General features: G+C 34.1%; 1 protein-coding gene and 2 pseudogenes across 2 annotated transcripts; 2 read left to right on the forward strand and 1 right to left on the reverse strand.

The window, feature by feature from the left end:
- Nucleotides 1-659: 659 nt before the first annotated feature.
- LOC142607834 (auxin response factor 18) lies at nucleotides 660-4,916 on the reverse strand. 2 transcript variants are annotated; one of them, XM_075779477.1, is made up of 6 exons: nucleotides 4,788-4,916; nucleotides 4,470-4,684; nucleotides 3,086-4,311; nucleotides 1,454-2,361; nucleotides 1,197-1,262; nucleotides 660-994 (listed from the first exon to the last, which is right to left on the reverse strand). In XM_075779477.1, exons 3-6 carry the CDS (start codon nucleotides 4,169-4,171, stop codon nucleotides 913-915), a joined length of 2,142 nt encoding a protein of 713 aa, XP_075635592.1. In that variant the 5' UTR covers nucleotides 4,172-4,311; nucleotides 4,470-4,684; nucleotides 4,788-4,916; the 3' UTR covers nucleotides 660-912. The 2 variants fall into 2 exon arrangements, with proteins under 2 accessions (XP_075635592.1, XP_075635593.1); XM_075779478.1 differs by having other exon boundaries at nucleotides 4,470-4,687; nucleotides 4,788-4,903.
- An 8,129-nt stretch (nucleotides 4,917-13,045) lies between these two features.
- Nucleotides 13,046-14,065, forward strand: LOC142607363 (L10-interacting MYB domain-containing protein-like; annotated as a pseudogene).
- A 1,987-nt stretch (nucleotides 14,066-16,052) lies between these two features.
- On the forward strand, nucleotides 16,053-17,860 carry LOC142607099 (uncharacterized; annotated as a pseudogene).
- The last annotated feature ends 1,611 nt before the right edge of the window (nucleotides 17,861-19,471 follow it).

A 19,471-nucleotide genomic window follows, 5' to 3' on the forward strand; every position in this document is an offset into this window, starting at 1 on the left:
AATTTAATCTCAGGCCCTTAACTGCTGTCCCATTAGTGAAGTCAAAAACATTATTGAAATCTTCAATCGACTTGAAACTCAGCTTCATTCAACATAACAAGAAAGCATTTGATATTTTTAGAGCTGAACTAGGCGTAGTACTTGTCACTTAGTATAAGCCAGTTTCATGACAAAGATTAGAAAATGTTTGTCATCCTAACAAGAGATGAAACAACCGTAACGGTGCGCGCGCTCAAATATACACACACATACATATATAGTCGGAGCAACCGATTTTTTTAAAGTTTGCAGGTGGTTTGAAGTGATATTCATGGTAGAATTATAATACCAACACATTTCTCACATTTTACTCAAGTCTGCCTAATTTGTTATAAATATGTAACTTTTCAACTGTGCTTACGATAAGAAGCTTGAAATGGCCATCGACTTTGGACACTCTTTCTCAAATTCAACATTCAACCTTCTCTAAATTCTCATGGGAAAATAAGTGAAAAGAGCTGAAGAAATGGGAATGTTCATATATTGATTGGCACTGGTTCTCAACACACCCAGTGACACTATCGATGCGCTTGAAATAAAATTTCTTGCCATAGCCATATGCACTCAATTTGGAGACGCATTAGTGTCTTGGAAAATAAGAAAACCCACTTTCAAAGATGGATTCATGGAAAACATAGACATGAAATTCACAATAACATTAAGCATCAACATAGACAAGAAAAATCCACCATAATGTTGAGATCGATTTTCAGCCAATACAGTCACTTTAACCAAGAAACATATCAAGGCATCAGCATAATTAGAAGATGGAGTTTCATTTCCCGTTTCTCCGAACTAAAATTTACTTTAACAATAAAGCAGCCTTCAACATTCATTCAGTTTTTTCAACATCAAGCGTCAAGTTCCACATTATTAGGCAAATATGCTCAAGGGACCTGTCTTGGTAGATGCATCTAGTCCATTTTCAGCATTCCTCATCCCTGTAATCCATGTCCTGCAAAACATTCAATAAAACAACAATGAAGATTGAAGAATGATATACGAAAAAATTTGCAGTATGAAATTTATATACTTAATCAGGAAGTTAATCTTAAATGCCGCAATATACTTATTCCTGTAACTTGAAAATGAGAAAGGGATTGATTAGAAATGAAGATCTACACAACATAACGCAAAAATCTATTTTCCTCTCTTACCTTCCAATATTGTTGCTGCTCGAAACATTAAAGATAGTGAGTCTTTTTGCTGTTTTCATAAAATCACTGCAATTCCAACAGAGGATAAAAGAGAAAATCCATCAATCATACACTGACAAATAGAAATGCTCTAAAAACAGCATATTAAGACTTCATGAATGTTTGTCTAAGGCAAAACTAATACATCCAAAAAGGTATTAAGATGATATAAATAAACAAAAGAAAATTAAAGGGGGGGGGGGGGTGTGGCAACATACCTGAATGGTTCATCTCCAGTTTGCTTGACAGCACCTGTTGCATCCCGGTAGACGACATGGTTCAGCATGTCTGATCTTTCTATTCCAAACATGTTGGCCAGCCTCCTGTGCAGCTCTTCATAAGAGCCAAGAACCGAAAGGTCAAGTGTGCGTCCCACATCCTCTGACTCCATAAATACCTTGCAGTGACCCGTATCCAGGCCAAGTTCAGTGGTTTGGAAACCCTGGTGCCATGAAAATCCAGTACTTGATGACTTTTCTGGTGAAACTTGCTGATCAAGAGTGGATCCTGATCCATCAGAAAGAAACTTTACTTTGTCTTGATTCTCATCTGATGAACTTTTCCCTGTAAGAACTTGTGAGACTGTGTCACTAGAACAGCTTCTAGATATCTGCTGCTCGGTGATTATTGGTTGACCAAAGAGTAAAAACTGGTGTCTCTTCACGTTATCAGATTTCTCCAAATTCTGACTAGAATTTCCTATTGTTAGCAAGCAAGATATATTTTCATTGCTGTTTGTATTGCTCGTCATAATGCTATTGGAAGTTCTAGGATTCATATTGTATCGCTGAAAATTGGATGGAAACAGCCCTGGCTGCAGTTTGTTGTTAAAGTGGAGATCTGATAAAGATATACCAAATTGAGCATGCCTGGCTCCCTGTATGCCTGCAGGAGTGTTATCAGATAGAAAACACAAGGGGCTGCTGGACCCAAGGGGGTTGCCTGAAAATGACGGCATTGGAAATTGGCCGTCATGTGAAAAGTCTGGGTGTTGTGGAAACCGTAACTTCTTTCTTGGTGGTGAGAAGGGCGAGATGTGAATAACAGGCATATTTGATACCAACTCAACCAACCATGGGCTTACGCGCTTCACATTTTGTAGCAAATCTGGCTCATCCCAAGTCACCTGAAATGTTGTTTGTAAGTAGATTTAATGTGAAACTGATGAGAAGCTGGGTTCATTGAGGATAGGCTTTGCATAACATGTTTCATACAGTATGGAGACAAGTATTTATACCAATTCATAAATAATATCTGAAAAGTTTGATGTATGTATGAAAATTCGACCATCTTAAATTACAATTCAGCTTAAAACAGCACCATAATTGTGGATGTACTCCTCAACTAAGCTCTATGTTGAATTTTGGGTCACATAAATGATAACATAACCATCTAACTTCATAATTGGTACAATATTTACTGTATATGCAGTGTCATAAATTATTTTAAAGCATTGTTCAGTTGTTTACATTACAACCATAAGACAAATCTGTGGTTTCTGTTAAGCAGAGAAAACATATGGGAATATTATGAATCTGATGCAGTGTCGACAAAAAAAAAAAAAAAGTGTAGAAAGCTGACATGTACTCTCCTTAATCTATCTAAAAACTCTGGAATAAATATCAAAAGACCTCAAATGCTAGATACAGTGCAAATAGTATAAAGCATGCCATCAGAGAAAATCCCAGAAGATAAATGCGACTACCCCTACTAAAATACATGACCAGAATCTCAGTGAGAAAACACTACCTCTGAAAATTTAACAAAATATTTAATAAAATACATATTAAGCAACCAACAGAGTCCAAATTCTTGCACAAGGGTATACAAATTACAGAGGAACATGATACCTGAAGAAGCCGCCATGGGGAATTAGGCCAACGAAGAGGGTCAGCAACCTGAACAGATGCAATGGTTCCCATGAACCAGCTTATCCTGGAAGAATCCTCAGTTTCAAATGCCATCTTAAACCTCATCCCGGAGCACCATTGCGTCCTCATAGTCGCCTTCACAGCTGAGGCCTTGACACAAAACTCCGGCGTGCTGGCCCTCGGATAATAAACAACCTCAAATGGCTGCCCACTAGCAGCAAGAGCCGCAGCTTCAATAACTGATTCAGGCATCACCTTTCCCTTTCCACTCAAATTGCCACCAGCTGGGCCTGAATTTCTCATTACTTTGTTCTCCTGCTCCCTCAAAAACATGGAAAATCCACCGTAAGATGAAACAGAATTTCCTGGACCAGGGTTCCATCCAGATGGAGATTCAAGTGCACCACCAATTCCACGCTTGGCACGTCGAATACCAACACAAAGATCGCCATTTTCAGCTCTGAGGAACACAATTGAATCCCCTGCAACCAGCTTCTTCTGGTTCACAAATGTGCTCCACCCAGTTGTCAACAAATGCCGCCGTGGTGTACCTCTATAAATATGCCTGAATTTCCAAACCTCGCCATGAACATCCTTGGCAATCACAGTTTGAACAGGCGGATCCGCCGTGTAATCCAACCGTGGAAAGATCGTCTCAGCGCAGTACCTCGGAACCGAGAAACCCCCACCGTTGTTCGCATCAGACTGAGTCAATGTCTTAGCAAACGAGGCCGGTTTCTCTGGATTTTCAGACCCATTAGCCCCCACAACCCCATCATCCTCAAAATCAAGCTCACCAATGTTTCTGTTTCCAAGTGGAACCAATCTGATCTTTGAGAAAACCTCATCAGTTTCAGGGTCAGCTAAGAACTTCACAGCCCCAACTCTGCAAGGAATGAGAGCAGGAATTCTGGGTAAAGAGCTGAAATCTACGTGAACCTGAGCGTGCTCTGCGTGGCCCTGAGGGAAATAGAAGACCTTGGAGTTAACCTGAGGCATCTGTACCATGCCTCCAGCGCAGGCATGCCATAGCTGAGGATCCAAGCTCTTCTCTGCCTCCTTCATTTTTAGTATACAAGAAATAAAACCCACAACCAAAATCACTGATCAAACAGTGTTTTTTATTTATTTTTAATTACTTCTTTTTGAAACCAATAAAGGGTTCTACTTCTACTTCATAGCTCTTGAAGAAGCTTCAGTAAATGCTGTGAGCAACAACAACAACAACAAAACAACAACAAAAAGGATAAAAGTTGATTCCAAAACAAGTTATAAATGTGTTAAGAAGTGAATAAAGTGTATCAGTTCATTAAATTCACAACATAATAGAGTGAGGGATAGAGAAGAAATTAAAATCTCTTACCTTTTCTTTCTTTGCATTAAAATCAAAGATATGCTTGGGCTCAGAGAATCTTCTCACTTCGCACTTTCTGCAGCCCCCAAAGTAGTGGAAAAGTAAAAAATTACTAGTTTTGTCCCCTAAATCCAAAATAGCCTTTTTGAAGATTCTGGAGAGTTTTTACAGATCGAGTTCCGTACATTTCTTTCTTCGTTTTTCAGATCAATTTCACCTTATAGCTGCTAAACAATCACAGAACCAAAGTTTTACTTTTTTTTTTACAGTACTAATCAAAAATGCAGATTCAAGAGCTTGAAAGTGGTTCGGATTCAGAAGACCCACCAGGAAAAGAAACAACTTTGAGAACAACCCCAGCTAGATCTTCAACTCTAACCCCAGATTACAGTCAGTCACAACTCAAAAAAAAAAAAAAATCTGCAGAATTTGATTCAAAAGAGTTTTCATGCAGAGAGAGACAGACAGAGAAAGAGAGAGAAAATGAGAGACTGTAGCAACAGCTACTATTCAGTAAATAAAAAGCAGCACGGGCACACGGATTTATATCACTCTTTTAGGCTCTGCCTTTTTTCTCATCCCAAAAAAAAAGAAAAAACAAAACAAATGCTTAAAGTCTTAAACAAAACATTTCTTTCACACTCTCTCTCTCTTGCCTGCTTTTTGTTGTTATCTTAATATATTTTCTTTTTTTTTTCTTTTCTTTCAGATCTCAAAGATAGACTCTTTCTCTCTCTCTCTCTCTCTCTGGAACAGAAACAAAACAAAACAAAACAAAGAAAATCTTAAATCAACAAAACAATAATGAATGAATAAATTTTTGGAACATACTAATATAATTGCTGTGTTGAAAAATAAAAACATGGTCCTCAGTCAGCACCATCATATATATAAATATCGGGGTACGAATAGAATAAATACGATGAATTATCACGATTTTTTTCATGCAAATCAAAAAACAAAGCGAGAGCACGGAACACTCATCACTATAATAATAAGTACTGCTCTGAAATCAGAGCAAAACCCCATTACCACATTACTAGTGGACAAACTAACCCTGGTTAATTCTTTTTGTTTTTTTAATGTTTTTTTTTAAAAAAAAAATATCGGATATGGGTTAAGTTAACTACACAACTAGTTTACATGACGTTGCTTGATAAATGTTAATGGCGCGTGCAATTTAATGGGTAAGCGTGGCTGGAGCGTGGGGGTACGCGTATTGAGGAGCGTGGGGGATGTGTCTGGAGGAGGAGGAGGGGTCGGCGATCTTTTTGGTCGGGTTGGCGAGGAGGGAAGGTACGACTATGATGTAGTGGTGACGTGGACTTGTTGTTGCTTAAAGTGGGAGTGGTGTCTCTTGTGACTTTTTACTGCGAGAGCTTAGGCTCTTAGGCTCTAGCCCTCTAATCCTTGGGATAACTAGTAACTACCCTAGCATGATGTCCTCAAGATTTAGTGGATTTGAGATTCTATTAGATTCTCGGTTTTTGAGTAAATGAAAAAGGGTCCACTGTCTATGAGAGGTGTTACATCCACAACATTTTTAGAATAATTTTACAACAAATTATAGGTGATTAGTTGTTATAGGTTCAAATTTGAATCTAACACTAAGATTACTTTTTTGTCCTAACAATAACAACCAGTAACAACTTGCCACTTAAGATTTGTTGTAAAAATATTGTGGACATATCATTTCTCACTCTCTATAAATTATTTATTTTTGAAAATATTTTTTCAATTTTTGAGATAATATTTTCATAAGTGATTAATTATTATGTGCCTTTAAAGTATACATTAGCAAAATCTAATAAAAAATGCTAGAATCGTACCAAAGTTCACTAAGCCTTTGTCACTACTTGCAGAGTTATGAGTGGTAAAAAAAAAGTGGCGAATTTACGTGATAACTCATCATACAGTAAGTGTTTATTTGGATAATTTATTTTTTGTCAACTTATTTTACTATTCAGCTTATTTTTTACGATTCATGAGCCGTATTGCACTTTTTGATACTATTTATAGATCTCATTGTATTATCACAGCTAACGTTTACCTTTATTTACATTATTTTAGCAAAAAAATTACAATTTCAGCAAAATAAGCGGATCTTAAACAGACCTTAAGTATGAAAAAAAATATGTCAAAAGTTGTGATCTAAGCATTTCTTTAAGTAAATCGACCATGAAATTATTTAAAATTAAAGCTAAGACAAAAAATTTTATAGGACTCACAAATAGTAGATAATTTAGTAAAAAAATTACTTTTGTAATCAGTTGCCAAATGCACAATAGGTGAGAGCATTTCCACTATACTCTCAAATAAAAAATAAAAATAAGAATAAAAAGTAGTTGTACACCCAATAAAGAAAAAAAGTAGCTTTTTTATTTTGGGTCTAGTTACAAGTGCCCCTAAGATATTTGTTAATAAATAATTTTAGAAAAATTTTGATAATATTTTTATGGGAAATATAAAAATAGTAAAAAAAAATTAGTTATATTTTTCTTTTCAAATAAAAAGTTTCTGAAAATATTATCTTAAAGAATGTTTTTTAGACATCCATTAACAACATCTTTCGATTTTACTACTTACTCTTTTTTTTTCTTATACAAAAAAGTCTAGGATACAACAAAATCTCATAATATTTGGTACCTTCGTTACAAGGTGGTTTGGCACAATCATTCATTGTGAAAAATAGCAAGATTTGATTGTGTCCATAAAAGAACACATTCTTCAACAGACTCGTACTTATTCTTTCCCTATCCCTTTTAAATTTTATTTGTTCAATAATCTTTCTTTATTACTTCTCCACAACTAGTGGTTATAATTTTAAAATATCCCAATGGTTAATCCCGAACCTTCATTTTATCAAATCTATATTATACTCTAGAATTTTCTCAAAACTATGTAATTTATAAACTAGTTATCCTTATTAATTCAAAATTCTTCGTAGTTTTTGTTTTGTTTTGGGAATCATTAAATCCACCCTTTTCTTATTTCTATATTTTTAAATTTAAAAAAAAAACCTTTCTAATTTTATTTTTTGAGATCACCACCCCTTTCTCTGAGAGAGAGAGAGAGAGAGAGAGAGAGAGAGAGAGAGAGAGAGAGAGAGAGAGAGAGAGAGAGAGAGAGAGAGAGAGACCTCGTACGTAACACCTTAAAGTCCACAATGCCATCCATTTGTCAAATTGTTGTTGTTTCTACCACATTCTTTCTCTCCATAAGAGCATCCACAATAGTAGACTAAAAATTTAGCTATTTGGCACCTACAAAAGTCATTTTATCTATTTTACATCTTCACACTCAACATCAATGGATCTATATTTTTAGCTATTTGATTAAAATAATACAAATAACTCATTAGAATAATAATAAAAATATCCACCACAAACTCCATCTACCAATCATAACCACCTCCACCATCAACCACAATCACACCCACAACCACCACCAGTCCACAACAGGGACAAAAAAAAAAGCAACCAATCAGCCAACAAAATACAAAACACAACCATAATCACATCAAATATTATTGTATATCATTCAATAACAAATTTCATGAACAATAAATATATAAATTATACAACATTGCAACAATATACCTCAGACCCAACCAGCCAACCAAAAAAAAAAAAAAGGGCATTCAAGCTCTTGGTTGGCTAAATTTTGTAACCGGTGCAGACCTTCCCTTTTTAATTAATTATTCTGAATGGGCTGTCAAGTAGGAGGATCCAAGAGGCTAATTCATTTCCATTTTTGATACCTCCACCCTTCACCTCCCCCTTGCGCACTTATTTGGCCCAATATCTGTGTCAATTCATATTAGCCCATTAATCACCACAATTAAAAGGAATAAAATAGTCTCTCTCATTTTTAATGTGGGATTAAACATTTTCACTAACTCCTCATCTTCCATATTCACTCCCACATCTTTACATTTATGTTGTAATATTTATTCATTTTAAGTAATTAATATTAAAATGCTCCAACAATATCACAGACCCACAATGATTCCGATTCAGAATCAAGGCAAGCAAGAGGTGAGGTAGAGTGAGTGAGAGTTTGAGAGACTTACCAGTTGCAAGGAGGAGGAGCTCTTGTCGTGGGTTTGTGACAACAAGGTTAGAGCAGAGACTTAGAGATGGGTCTGCAACGTGGGTCAATGGAGTGGGTCAGCAGCGGCTTGGTTCAACGAAGTGGGTCAAGGGCGTGGGCCGGTGACATTGAGCTTTGGGTGGCCTGGCGGCGGTGAGATGGAGTTGAGAGAGTTGAAAAGGGAGTTAATCTTGTACTGGAGGCTGTACCAGTTTGACTAGTAGAACGATATATTTCGGTACCGGTCAATACCAGTGTACCGTTTCGGGTTTACCGTTATTTTTTATATTTATACACACACACACACACAAGTGTGTGTGTGTGTATTATAATAAATTTAAAAGTTTACCATAAAATATTACCTCAATTCATAACAAATTATTCATAATTTTAGACCTTAGCATCAATTAAAAAAAAACACAATATAAAAAATAGAAAGCTTAATTGTTCATTGCATACTAAGAAAACAAATAATACTAATAAGTTAATACAAGTAAGTTACCATTCTATCCTTACAAAAATTCAAAAATTACAAAACTATAAAAAAAAAAAAACTTTTTTCTGTATCGACTGGTATTGCTCGAAATCGGCTGATATGGCCGGTACATAGCTGGTACGGCCAGTATTTAAACCGGTACAAAACGTTGGCGTTTCAATACCAATATATGTATCGATACTATACATACCAACCGGTATGGCCAGTACTGGTAAGGTATCGACTACTCTGGTTGAGACAAATGTGAGATAAAAGAAATAGAAAAAAAAAAAAAAAGAAGAAACAAACAAATAATACAATAAACGGAGGTAGAATAAAAAAATAATTTTTTTTTTAGCTTTCAGCTACAGTGCACAGTCATATATAATTGTGCAGTGTAGCAATGTAGGTAAAAAATTTACCTATACCAGCACTATTGTAGCACCCTTTTGGTATATAATGGTGCTAAAAATAGCTTTTTAGCACCACTATTGTGGATGCTCTAACAAATATCTTTGCCTCGGTCCCATGCAACCCATATTAGGTTAGATGACTTATATTGGTCCTCCTATCTACTGTCTTTATCTCTTTATTTATTTTTATTTTATTGTTTTGATTAATTTTATGAGAATGATTGTACTTTATGTGTTGATTGTGTGTCTCCCTCTTGATTTTAGAGATGTTAAGATTGAGGAGTTGGGTTAAGGATTGCAGGAGAAACGTTTGAGAGAGAGAGAGCTACAACAAATTAAATCTAAAATTTTTATTAAGTGCTTGAATTTTTTTTATTCCCTTAAATTCGTTTACATAGCTACGATGAATTTTCTCACCAAGAGAGATATTGTAAGTTTGTAATTCTTTAAAGCAATTTCAGCATTTTGGAGAGATTATTGGAGTGTTGTTTTGTGTGTCTATTCTTCAAATGGATAATAAAAAATGTCCTTTGAAGAGCTATTAGAGTTACTTTAAGATTAAGATATATGTTGCTAAGAACCTTATAATTTAGTGGTATTGTATGTTTTCTTTTATAAGGAAAATGAGAGTTCGAATCCCTTATCCTTATTGATGTAACTATTGAATATTATATATATATATATATATATATATATATATATATATATATATATATATAAATTCTAATTTTTTTTTGAGAGTTTCAACTTATAACGTCCGCTCCTTATGATAGCTCATTATCATTAGACCAAGACACTAATCAGTTTTTGGTGTAAGCGGGGATTGAACCTCAAATCTCTTATACAACCATCAGAGACTTTACCAATTGAGATAACTACAACCCACAAATTTTAAGTTAATTGTTAAAAATTTTGCCATATATTTATTTTTTATTTTTTATTTTCATTCAAATATGGCAAAATATGAGTCATTCATTTATTATGATTATTTTTAAGTAAATTTGACGTAAAATTCTTAAATTCTTATTAATTAATGATTAATATTTTTTTTTCCTGATAAGTAGATAGTGGGAGAGGGAGAGGTAGACTATCACTTAAAGCCAATTAATGGCTAATTTTTCTTTTGATACAAGATAAAAATTTTACTGTAGCCCGATCTAAGTGTATATGTTTGTGAAACTCCCTCCTGGAGATTTGAACCCCGACCCTTACCCTCCTAACACCCCATAATAATAACAAGTACTTATATTTGTGGAGTAACCATTGTACCTAAGGTGCGTGGTGATATTAATGGCTAAATTAATAGTTCAAAATTTGTCACTTATTATTATGTTAATTTTTAGTTCGATTTGCATTCATTCAACTATGAATGATTAAGATTTAAAAAAACCCACAATAAAATTACCCAAAGATCTTTGAAGGATCTTGATCCATGTTTATGTAGCTTTTTTATATATTTTTTTAGAATAGCTTATGGAGCTCATTTCAAATTTTTAAACTTGCCAACTAATTGGTTTCACCATCTCAGCAACTCTTGTTATGCTTGTGACAAAAGGGTACATCTAAGATTTAACTTATATGATCTCATTTTGTTTAAAATTTGCCACAACAAGTGGCAAGTAGCAAAGTAGTCACAGTCAATTAACGTTATGAGCCCGTTTGTTTAGGCATATTGAGAGACAAAAACGTGTGTTTAGCAAATCGTGAAAATCTTGATATGTTTGGCTGGGCGAAGTTTGTGGGATTGCATTTTTGAATCTGCAGATTTTCGCGTTTCAGGAAAGGTAGTTTCCCGATGTGATTTTGAAATCGCGCGATTTGCAAATCATGATACCGCTATTTTTTTTTTGGTTGACCCTCTAGCTCCATTGCGCGATTTGCAAAAAATTGCGCGATTTTTGCGTGTGTTTACCCTCTGGCTCCATGCTTATCCTTAGTCTGCTCTTTTCACCATATATATATATATATATATATATATATATATATATATATATATATATATATATATATATATTGTAAGGACATAATTCAAATTCTCAAACTATGACTGGAGGGAGATGGGCTTGAAATGCCTTTCTTTACAATAAATTTGTAGAGGATGGGTTTGTAATCTAGATTTCAAGGATGGTTTAGACAATAAGGGAAAGAACGGGCTTTGGGCCCAATGGGACAAATTAAAGAGTTGTTTGCAAAAGTAAGACTGAGAATTCCTCCTCGGACGAAATCCGAGGATAGTTTATAATAGTATTTCCTTAAGTTTGGATACAAATATTGATTATCATATACTATTAGCTCTTTTTCTTCCTGAAAAAGCCTCTCCTTTCTTCGTAGGACTTCTCCTTCATTTATACTTATTTTTCTTCTCTTCATCGTCCTTCACCTCATGGTTGTAATGCTCGTTTTGGATACTTGTCCCATCAATCCTTCCCTAAAGCCCGCTGGGGTCAGGGACCAAGTTCCAAACTTCATGCTCACGTCCCATCCTTCCATCCATGCAGTCAATATATCAATTTACATAGCTTTTAATGTATGGGCGGTGATAGCAGCTTTACCTTAGATATTCCACCGCCCTTTCTATTGTCCTCCACGTGTACCGTGTATTCCCGTAACCGTAAGATTCTTTATAACATATCCCGGGGATACTAAACCTCTCGTCCTATGTCCTCGGATTGTTAATCCGAGGACAAATATACTCTTCGGACACAATTGGTCATTCGTTTATCATATCTTTATTTGACATTTCTTTATGAGATCCCTTCAGATACTCCAAGATCATTTTGATGTCTTCGGTTTAGGGTTTCTAGCCCAAAAGACCTCGTTGGGCCATCCTTGGTAAATTACTGGGCCCAATGCCCCTATATATATATATATATATATATATCCTCAGTCCTCTGCATCTAAACTCATCAGTTTCACAAGGATTGGCTTTCTTCTTCGTTTTTGCTCTGCTCCGTTTATCGTCGTTCTTCATTGCAATTCTAGGTAAATATTCTCCATTACCCATCTTTGAATTTATGATATAGATTTGGGCTTTTGGCATGTTGGTTTACACTATTTGAACTCAAAATATTAGAATTCAGAAATTTTTTGTTGTTGTTGTTGTTTTTGCTCTGCTCTGTTTATCGTCGTTTTGATCCACCAATTACAAAATCTTAGTAGATAGGGACAAATTTTTGGTTGATGTCCAAAGGAGATATGGATTCTATCTGCTTAGCATTAGATAATAGCAATTGCATAGTATGATGAATGTTTGCCTCAAAAGAAAATGTTGGAACACTGCCCTCTGTGGTTTGTTAGTTTTTGAATGTTTGCCTCAGAATAATCTTTTAGAAAAGATAAAATGAACTAAAATTCTTGTGCTGTCTTTTGCTCATGGATCTTAACTCTGCTTGGACACTGAAATTTTAGTGGCCGTAGTGATATAAGGTATCAAGATTGTGCTAGTCTCTCTTAAAGAACATTTATTTTGTGGAACAAAATATTGTTCTTAAAACTTGATGTGATTTCTAATATTGAGCTTGCGCATTGTAAGTGACTATATAACCAAAATTTCTTTTATGAAGTGCATGTTTGTCTAATAAGCATGATTCTTATGTTTTTTTTAGATGGGTAAGCCATCCCAAAAATAGCTCAAATGTTAGAGCTCAATGGCTATCAAGAGTAACAACTATCTTTTGTGAAGCTTGTGTGGATGAGGTATTTAAGGGTAATCGACCTAATACCCATTTTTGTAAAAAGGGTTGGACAAATATTATAGAAATTTTTGAAAAGAAAACTAGAAAGGAATATCCTAGGGTGAAGTATAAGCATAAATGAGATAGTTTGAAGAAAAATTGGGTACTTTGGAATAAGTTAAAGGAAAGTGAAACTGGATTAGGATGGGATGTAGCCAAAGGAACAATAGCTGCAACTGATGACTGGTGGGAGAGGAAACTAATGGTATGTTTTGTATAACCCATTGTACATATTTTGTATTAGTAGATAAATCATGCTATTTGAGTTATTAATGAAAATATTCAAAATTGTAGAAGGTTCCTGAAGCTGCAAAATTTCGAGAGAAAAGTTTGGAGAATGTTGACTTATTGGACATTATGTTTAAGGACATTGCGGCCACATGAGATTTAGCATGGGCCCCCCCTTTAGGTGTGTTACCTGATGATCTTGAGACACCTAAGGAGGGGTTAGGTGATACTTCTGCTGACTCATCTTCTCCAAAGGATGATGATGACATTCATGAAGATGAGACTCCTAACCTCACACAACCACCTAACCCAACACAAAGGAAAGGAAAGAAGTGAGTTTTACCATCATCCACACAGAACAAAGGGAAGAAAGGAGGAATGACATTACAGTTCACACAACAACTTAGTCGTATCTGTGATGTTGTGGAGTTAAGGAACTCAACTTTTTCAGTGGAGCCAAGTAGTACTATTCGTAATGTCATGGAACGCGTGTGCACCTTAGATGGCATTGAGAAGGGTTCCGAACTCTACCTCATGGCAGCATGTATTTTTCAGAAATGAGAGAAGAGAGAGATGTTTGTCATGATTGAAGAACCATATTTACAACTTCAGTTTCTGCAAGAGGACGCAAGATTGTTAGGAGGGCACTACTTTGCCACTTAGGGTGTTTTATGTTTTATCCTATGAATAATGTTTTATGGAAGAGAGATGTTTAATGTTTTATTGTTTTATCTTTTGAATAATGTGGCTGTTAGGGAGGTCACTACTTTGGCATTTATGGTGTTTTATGTTTTATCCTTTGAATAATGTTTTATGGAAGAAAGAGATGTTTTTAATATTTTATTGTTTTATCCTTTGAATAAATTGGTTGTTAGGGTGTTTTAACTTGTTGGGTTGTTAGGGTGTTTGAAATACAAAGATAGAAGCTTGGCTGTATTTTTGAATAGAAAGCTATTAAATCAAGAGTTGGGACCTCTTTTCATTGTATTCACAATTTTCTGCCAATACATCAACTTTATTTTTTCACCAATGTTGAGTTTGTTAGGTTTCTTGATAAAAAAAATTAAATCAGTGTTGTGATAGGATCATATTGTGTAGTGATTGACTAGTGCAGTGGACTAATTGAGTAGTGTAGTGGCTACTGTAATTAGTGAATTTGCTGCATTATTGTTGCAAGGAAGCATGTTACTGCTGCAAGTAATCATTGCTGCATTACTGCTGTAATTAGTGAGTACTGTAGCCAATTACAAGGTTTAATGTTAAGAAGCTAGCTGCATCAGGTGTTGCATCTGGTTTGCATTAGGTGCTGCATCGGGTTTGCATCAGGTTGTATAGTTGACATGTGCTGAGATTGTATTTAGACATGTGATTGATTGGAAGGGTACTTGATTGTAATAAGCATGTGATAATTGTAGGAAACATGTGCTGACCCATTGGCAGTAGGTAGTTAGGCAATTAGTTAGTTAATTGTCAGTTAGAGATGGACATGAGGGTATAAGAGAAGATTGTAAGGTAAGGCAGGGGATTATGTGAAATGTAATGCTTCTTTGCTTTTAATCATTCCTAATCTTCACCTCTTTTCTTGTGGAGGCCCGATTGTCGTTGAAATCAACTAGAAACATATCTTCAAGTTTCTAAGATCAATTGATAGATTGGAGAGTCTTATTATTTAATCCTAGGAATAAATGAATAATCACTTAGCTATTATAAGTGGTTACTTGGATTGAGAGCTCAAACAGAGGCCCATACAACAAATTCCTACTTTCTTGCATTGATGATGATACCTGCAATTTGTTGTTTGGTTGTGAAATTAGTTGTAATTAGCATGAGTTGATAGGCTGCTTGATGGATGAAAATGAGAAAATGGTCAAGAAATTCCAATTTGAAAAAAGTCATATCAATGTGTGAGCCTTTTGGGTACATAAAAATGTGATTAATTTCATCACAAATGGTGTAACCTTCTTCTTTTTGGTCAAAGTGCAACCTTTTTTTTCTTTTTTTCTTTTTCTCTGGTGTAACCAGTTAACATATTAATAATTGCAACTTTGCAATAATCCATTCTCCTGTCAAATTTGTGTGGATGGCCAGTTAACATAATAATAATAATAATAATAATAATAATAATAATAATAATAATAATAATAATAATAATAATAATCCATTCTTTGGATCCACTAGGGGTTGTGTTAGGCATTTGTGCATAAGTTATGTGATTTAAAATAAGTTTCAATAGCAGTACAATCCATTCTGTAATACAACCCAATCATTGCACACTCAAACGCACCCTCATGTAGGCACACATGCACCCCTCCGCAGCAATATACGCACCACTTGTGCACACACACGCGCGCGTTCCCTGGCACACCCTTACACACATAGCTGTCACACTTACACACGCACACCCTTGCAGCAATATACGCACCACCTGTGCACACCCTTACACCTACTTACAAATATCTACAAATATCAAGCCTACAATTGCCACAATGTCTATTTACAAATATCTACAAATATTCACCCATGCATACCTTTACAAATATATGCAAATATCCACACTGTCACACTAAAGTACCTGTCATTTAGATGTTTACTCATTTTCTTTATCTTGATTTATCTAATTTATTGCTATAATATTTTAGGTGATATTCCTATGGATTACAATGATCATATTGATAATAGTGATGAAGATCATTCTTATGATATGGAAAACGATGAATATGATGATGAAAAATTATATGATTTTGCTGTTGCTGATGTCATGTTGTAGTGACATATTATATGAAATATATTGATAAATAACCTTGTAGAGATTTTGAACAAATTGTCTATATCTGGTTGATGGATTGTTTGATGGGTAATGAAACGAAATGTTACGAAATGTTTAGAATGAAGCCATATGTTTTTCTTCAATTGTGTAATGTTTTACAACATACATATGGGCTTCAGCACATAAGGCATATCAGGCTTGAAGAGTCAGTAGGTATATGTTTAATGATACTTGGACAAGGAGCTTGTTATAGGATGATTCAAGAAAGATTCCAACATTCTGGTGAGACTATACATAGACATTTTCATAGAATTCTGAAACACCTTAACATAATGTCAATAGATATCTTCAAGCCTTCTGACCCCACATTTAGTGTAATTCCAAGACATATACAGAAGAATCCATTGTACATGCCACACTTTCACGTATTCATTTCATACATTCTAATTTGTTTCTAATATTTTTTAGGATTATTTCCTAAGTATCTAAACTTTATATTCTATTTTAGGACTGCATTGGTGCCATTGATGGTACACATATCCAAGTTGTTGTTGGGGACGACAAGAAAGATTCATATTATAATAGAAAGGGCGTGACGTCTTTTAATGTGATGACAGCATGCGATTTTGATTTACTATTCGCATTTGTTATGGCTGGATGGGAGGGTGCAGCACATGATACACGTATTTTCTTAGATGCTATCCGTTGACAATCTGTCTACTTTCCAAAACCACCACCAGGTATATAAAATTTTTATATATTAAATATGTATGAAGGATATTATTTATGTACATCTTACATTTTTTTTCTTTTACTAGAAAAATATTATTTAGTTGATGCTGGACACCCTTATGGCCTGTTTGGGAGTTTAGAGAGGGAGGAGAGTAGAGGGGAGTAGAGGGGAGGGGAGTAGTGGGGAGGAGAGTAGAGGAGAATGATTACCCTCCATCTTGTTTGGATGTTTTTATAATTAGTAAGGGAGAAGGGAGTAATTAGCCATTCCCCTTGTTTTTAACATTGTAATTTTATAAATATAATAAGGGTAAATTAGGTAATTTACTTTATAAATAACTTTATGTGCTCTACTCTCCCTCCAAATCTCTCCAATTTGGGGGAATTAAAAATGAGGGGGTTGGAGGTAGTTGAAACCCCTCCAAACCCCTCCAAATCCCTCCCCCTCCTTCCTTAAAAAACTCCCAAACAAGGTAATTGAATTACTCCCCTTCCCTCTACTCTACTCTCCCTCCTTTTTTAAACATCCAAACATGCCATTAAGGAAAGGATATTTGCCACCTTATAAGGGACAAAGGTATCATCTTTTAGATTTTTGACGAGCTAGTTGAGGGAATCACATAGAAGAGAGGTTTAATTATGTTCACTCATCACTTAGAAGTGCAATTGAACGAACTTTTGGAGTGTGGAAGAATAAATGGAAAATTTTGAAGCAAATGCCACCTTATGACATTAAGCACTAGAGAAACATTATAGTTGCTACTTGTGTTTTGCATAATTTTATTAGAAAACATGACAGGGAAGATGAGGGATTCAATTGGGATGAACATGGCTTGGACAGACCAAGAAGCAATAGTAGTGGAGAAGGCAGTAGCAGACAGGCAAATGTTAAAAATATACAAGATGAGGAGATGGAATTTGTTTGTGACAAAATAGCTCGATCCATTAGCGGGTTGTAAACAATATTTTTATTATTTCTGTTTTGGTGTTTTGGTTTTTAATTTTTCGGATAAGAACTTTATTATTATTATAATGGATTGTCTAGTTTGATATTGTTGGCAATTAACATTTTAATATAATTATTTTCCTAATCAGTTTAATATCTTTTTCTTGATGAGTTATTTTTAATATTTTTCAAAAAATAGTTAAGTCATTTTTTGGAATTTACACTCAAAACAACTATTTTTAAAAACAGCTTATCCAAGCGCTTAATATGACTTTAAAAATAGAAAATGCATATTTTCACATTTTTACTAAATACTTATATGTGGTTTTTAAAAAGGAGTTTTCAAAACACACGTTTTAAAACGCATGTTTTGAAACAACTTATCCAAACAGGTAACTCTTTTTGATTCTTAAAAAAAATGAAAAAAAGACATATAACTCTTTTTGTAACTGTAAGATTAAGCATTTAATAATAGATTCAAGATCAAATTAATTGGTGTAACTTATCAAATTAAAAAAAATTTAATAATAACAAACAATTTTGTGCCTATTTAGTAAGGAAGTTGGGTCACAAAGACTCGGAGAAAACATGAGGTAATTGAGTCTATTTTGTGCATACCTATGTGGTAAAAGGGTTTAACATTGTGGGGTTATAGTTTAATTGACTCATTTAAAGTATCAAGACATTTGGTCTCTACTAGAACCCAAGAAAATAGTGATATCACTTCTGCCATCTCTTGGAGGATGGATAAGGACATTCTCTCAAAAAAATAAAATATAATAAAAATGTGTTTGTTTCTAATTTCCCAATCTTATAGAAAATAGTGATATCACTTCTGCCATCTCTTGGAGGATGGATAAGGACACTCTCTCAAAAAAATAAAATATAATAAAAATGTGTTTGTTTCTAATTTCCCAATCTTTAGTCACCTATAATAATAATAATAATAATAATAATAATAATAATAATAATAATAATAATAATAATAATAATAATAATAATAATAATAGCTAGTCGCTAACTCGTGCAATGGACTAAAAAACTATTGATTCTGAAGAAAAAAAATCCAACAATGAATAAATAGACATTCTGAAAAATAATTAATTAATTGAAATTAATCTAAATAAATAATTAATCAGCCAAAAATATAACTTTTAATAAGAAAACAAAAAATCACATGAACCTAAATGAAAAGCATTTAAGGTGAAGAATTAAGATCAACCTACTGAGACGCAAATACTAAAAACCCCAAGACTTAAAATTTCAAAATTTATAGAATCCTTAAATTCTACTTCAGAACCAAACCAAATACAACAAATTTATATATAATATATCAAATAAAAATTTATCATTCCTTAGGCTGGAAGAGATAGGTTGCATCTTTGATTTTTCTTCAAAAAAATAGAGATGTTTTATCTGCCGTGTACAATAAAAAAAATAATTAGTAAAAATTTCAACCCAAAAACCAAACCCACGATTATCAACGCGACTTTTTTTTTAATCAACGTTAGTCTTTTTTTAAGTTGGACTTATTAGAAAGATAGAGTTTCACTCCTCATTAAATTTGAACTAAAAAATAATAATTTTATTTAAATAAAATGATAATTTTATTTAAATATTGTGT

The sequence above is a fragment of the Castanea sativa genome, chromosome 8, assembly GCF_040712315.1.
Source record: "Castanea sativa cultivar Marrone di Chiusa Pesio chromosome 8, ASM4071231v1".
Classification (NCBI taxonomy): Eukaryota; Viridiplantae; Streptophyta; class Magnoliopsida; order Fagales; family Fagaceae; genus Castanea; species Castanea sativa.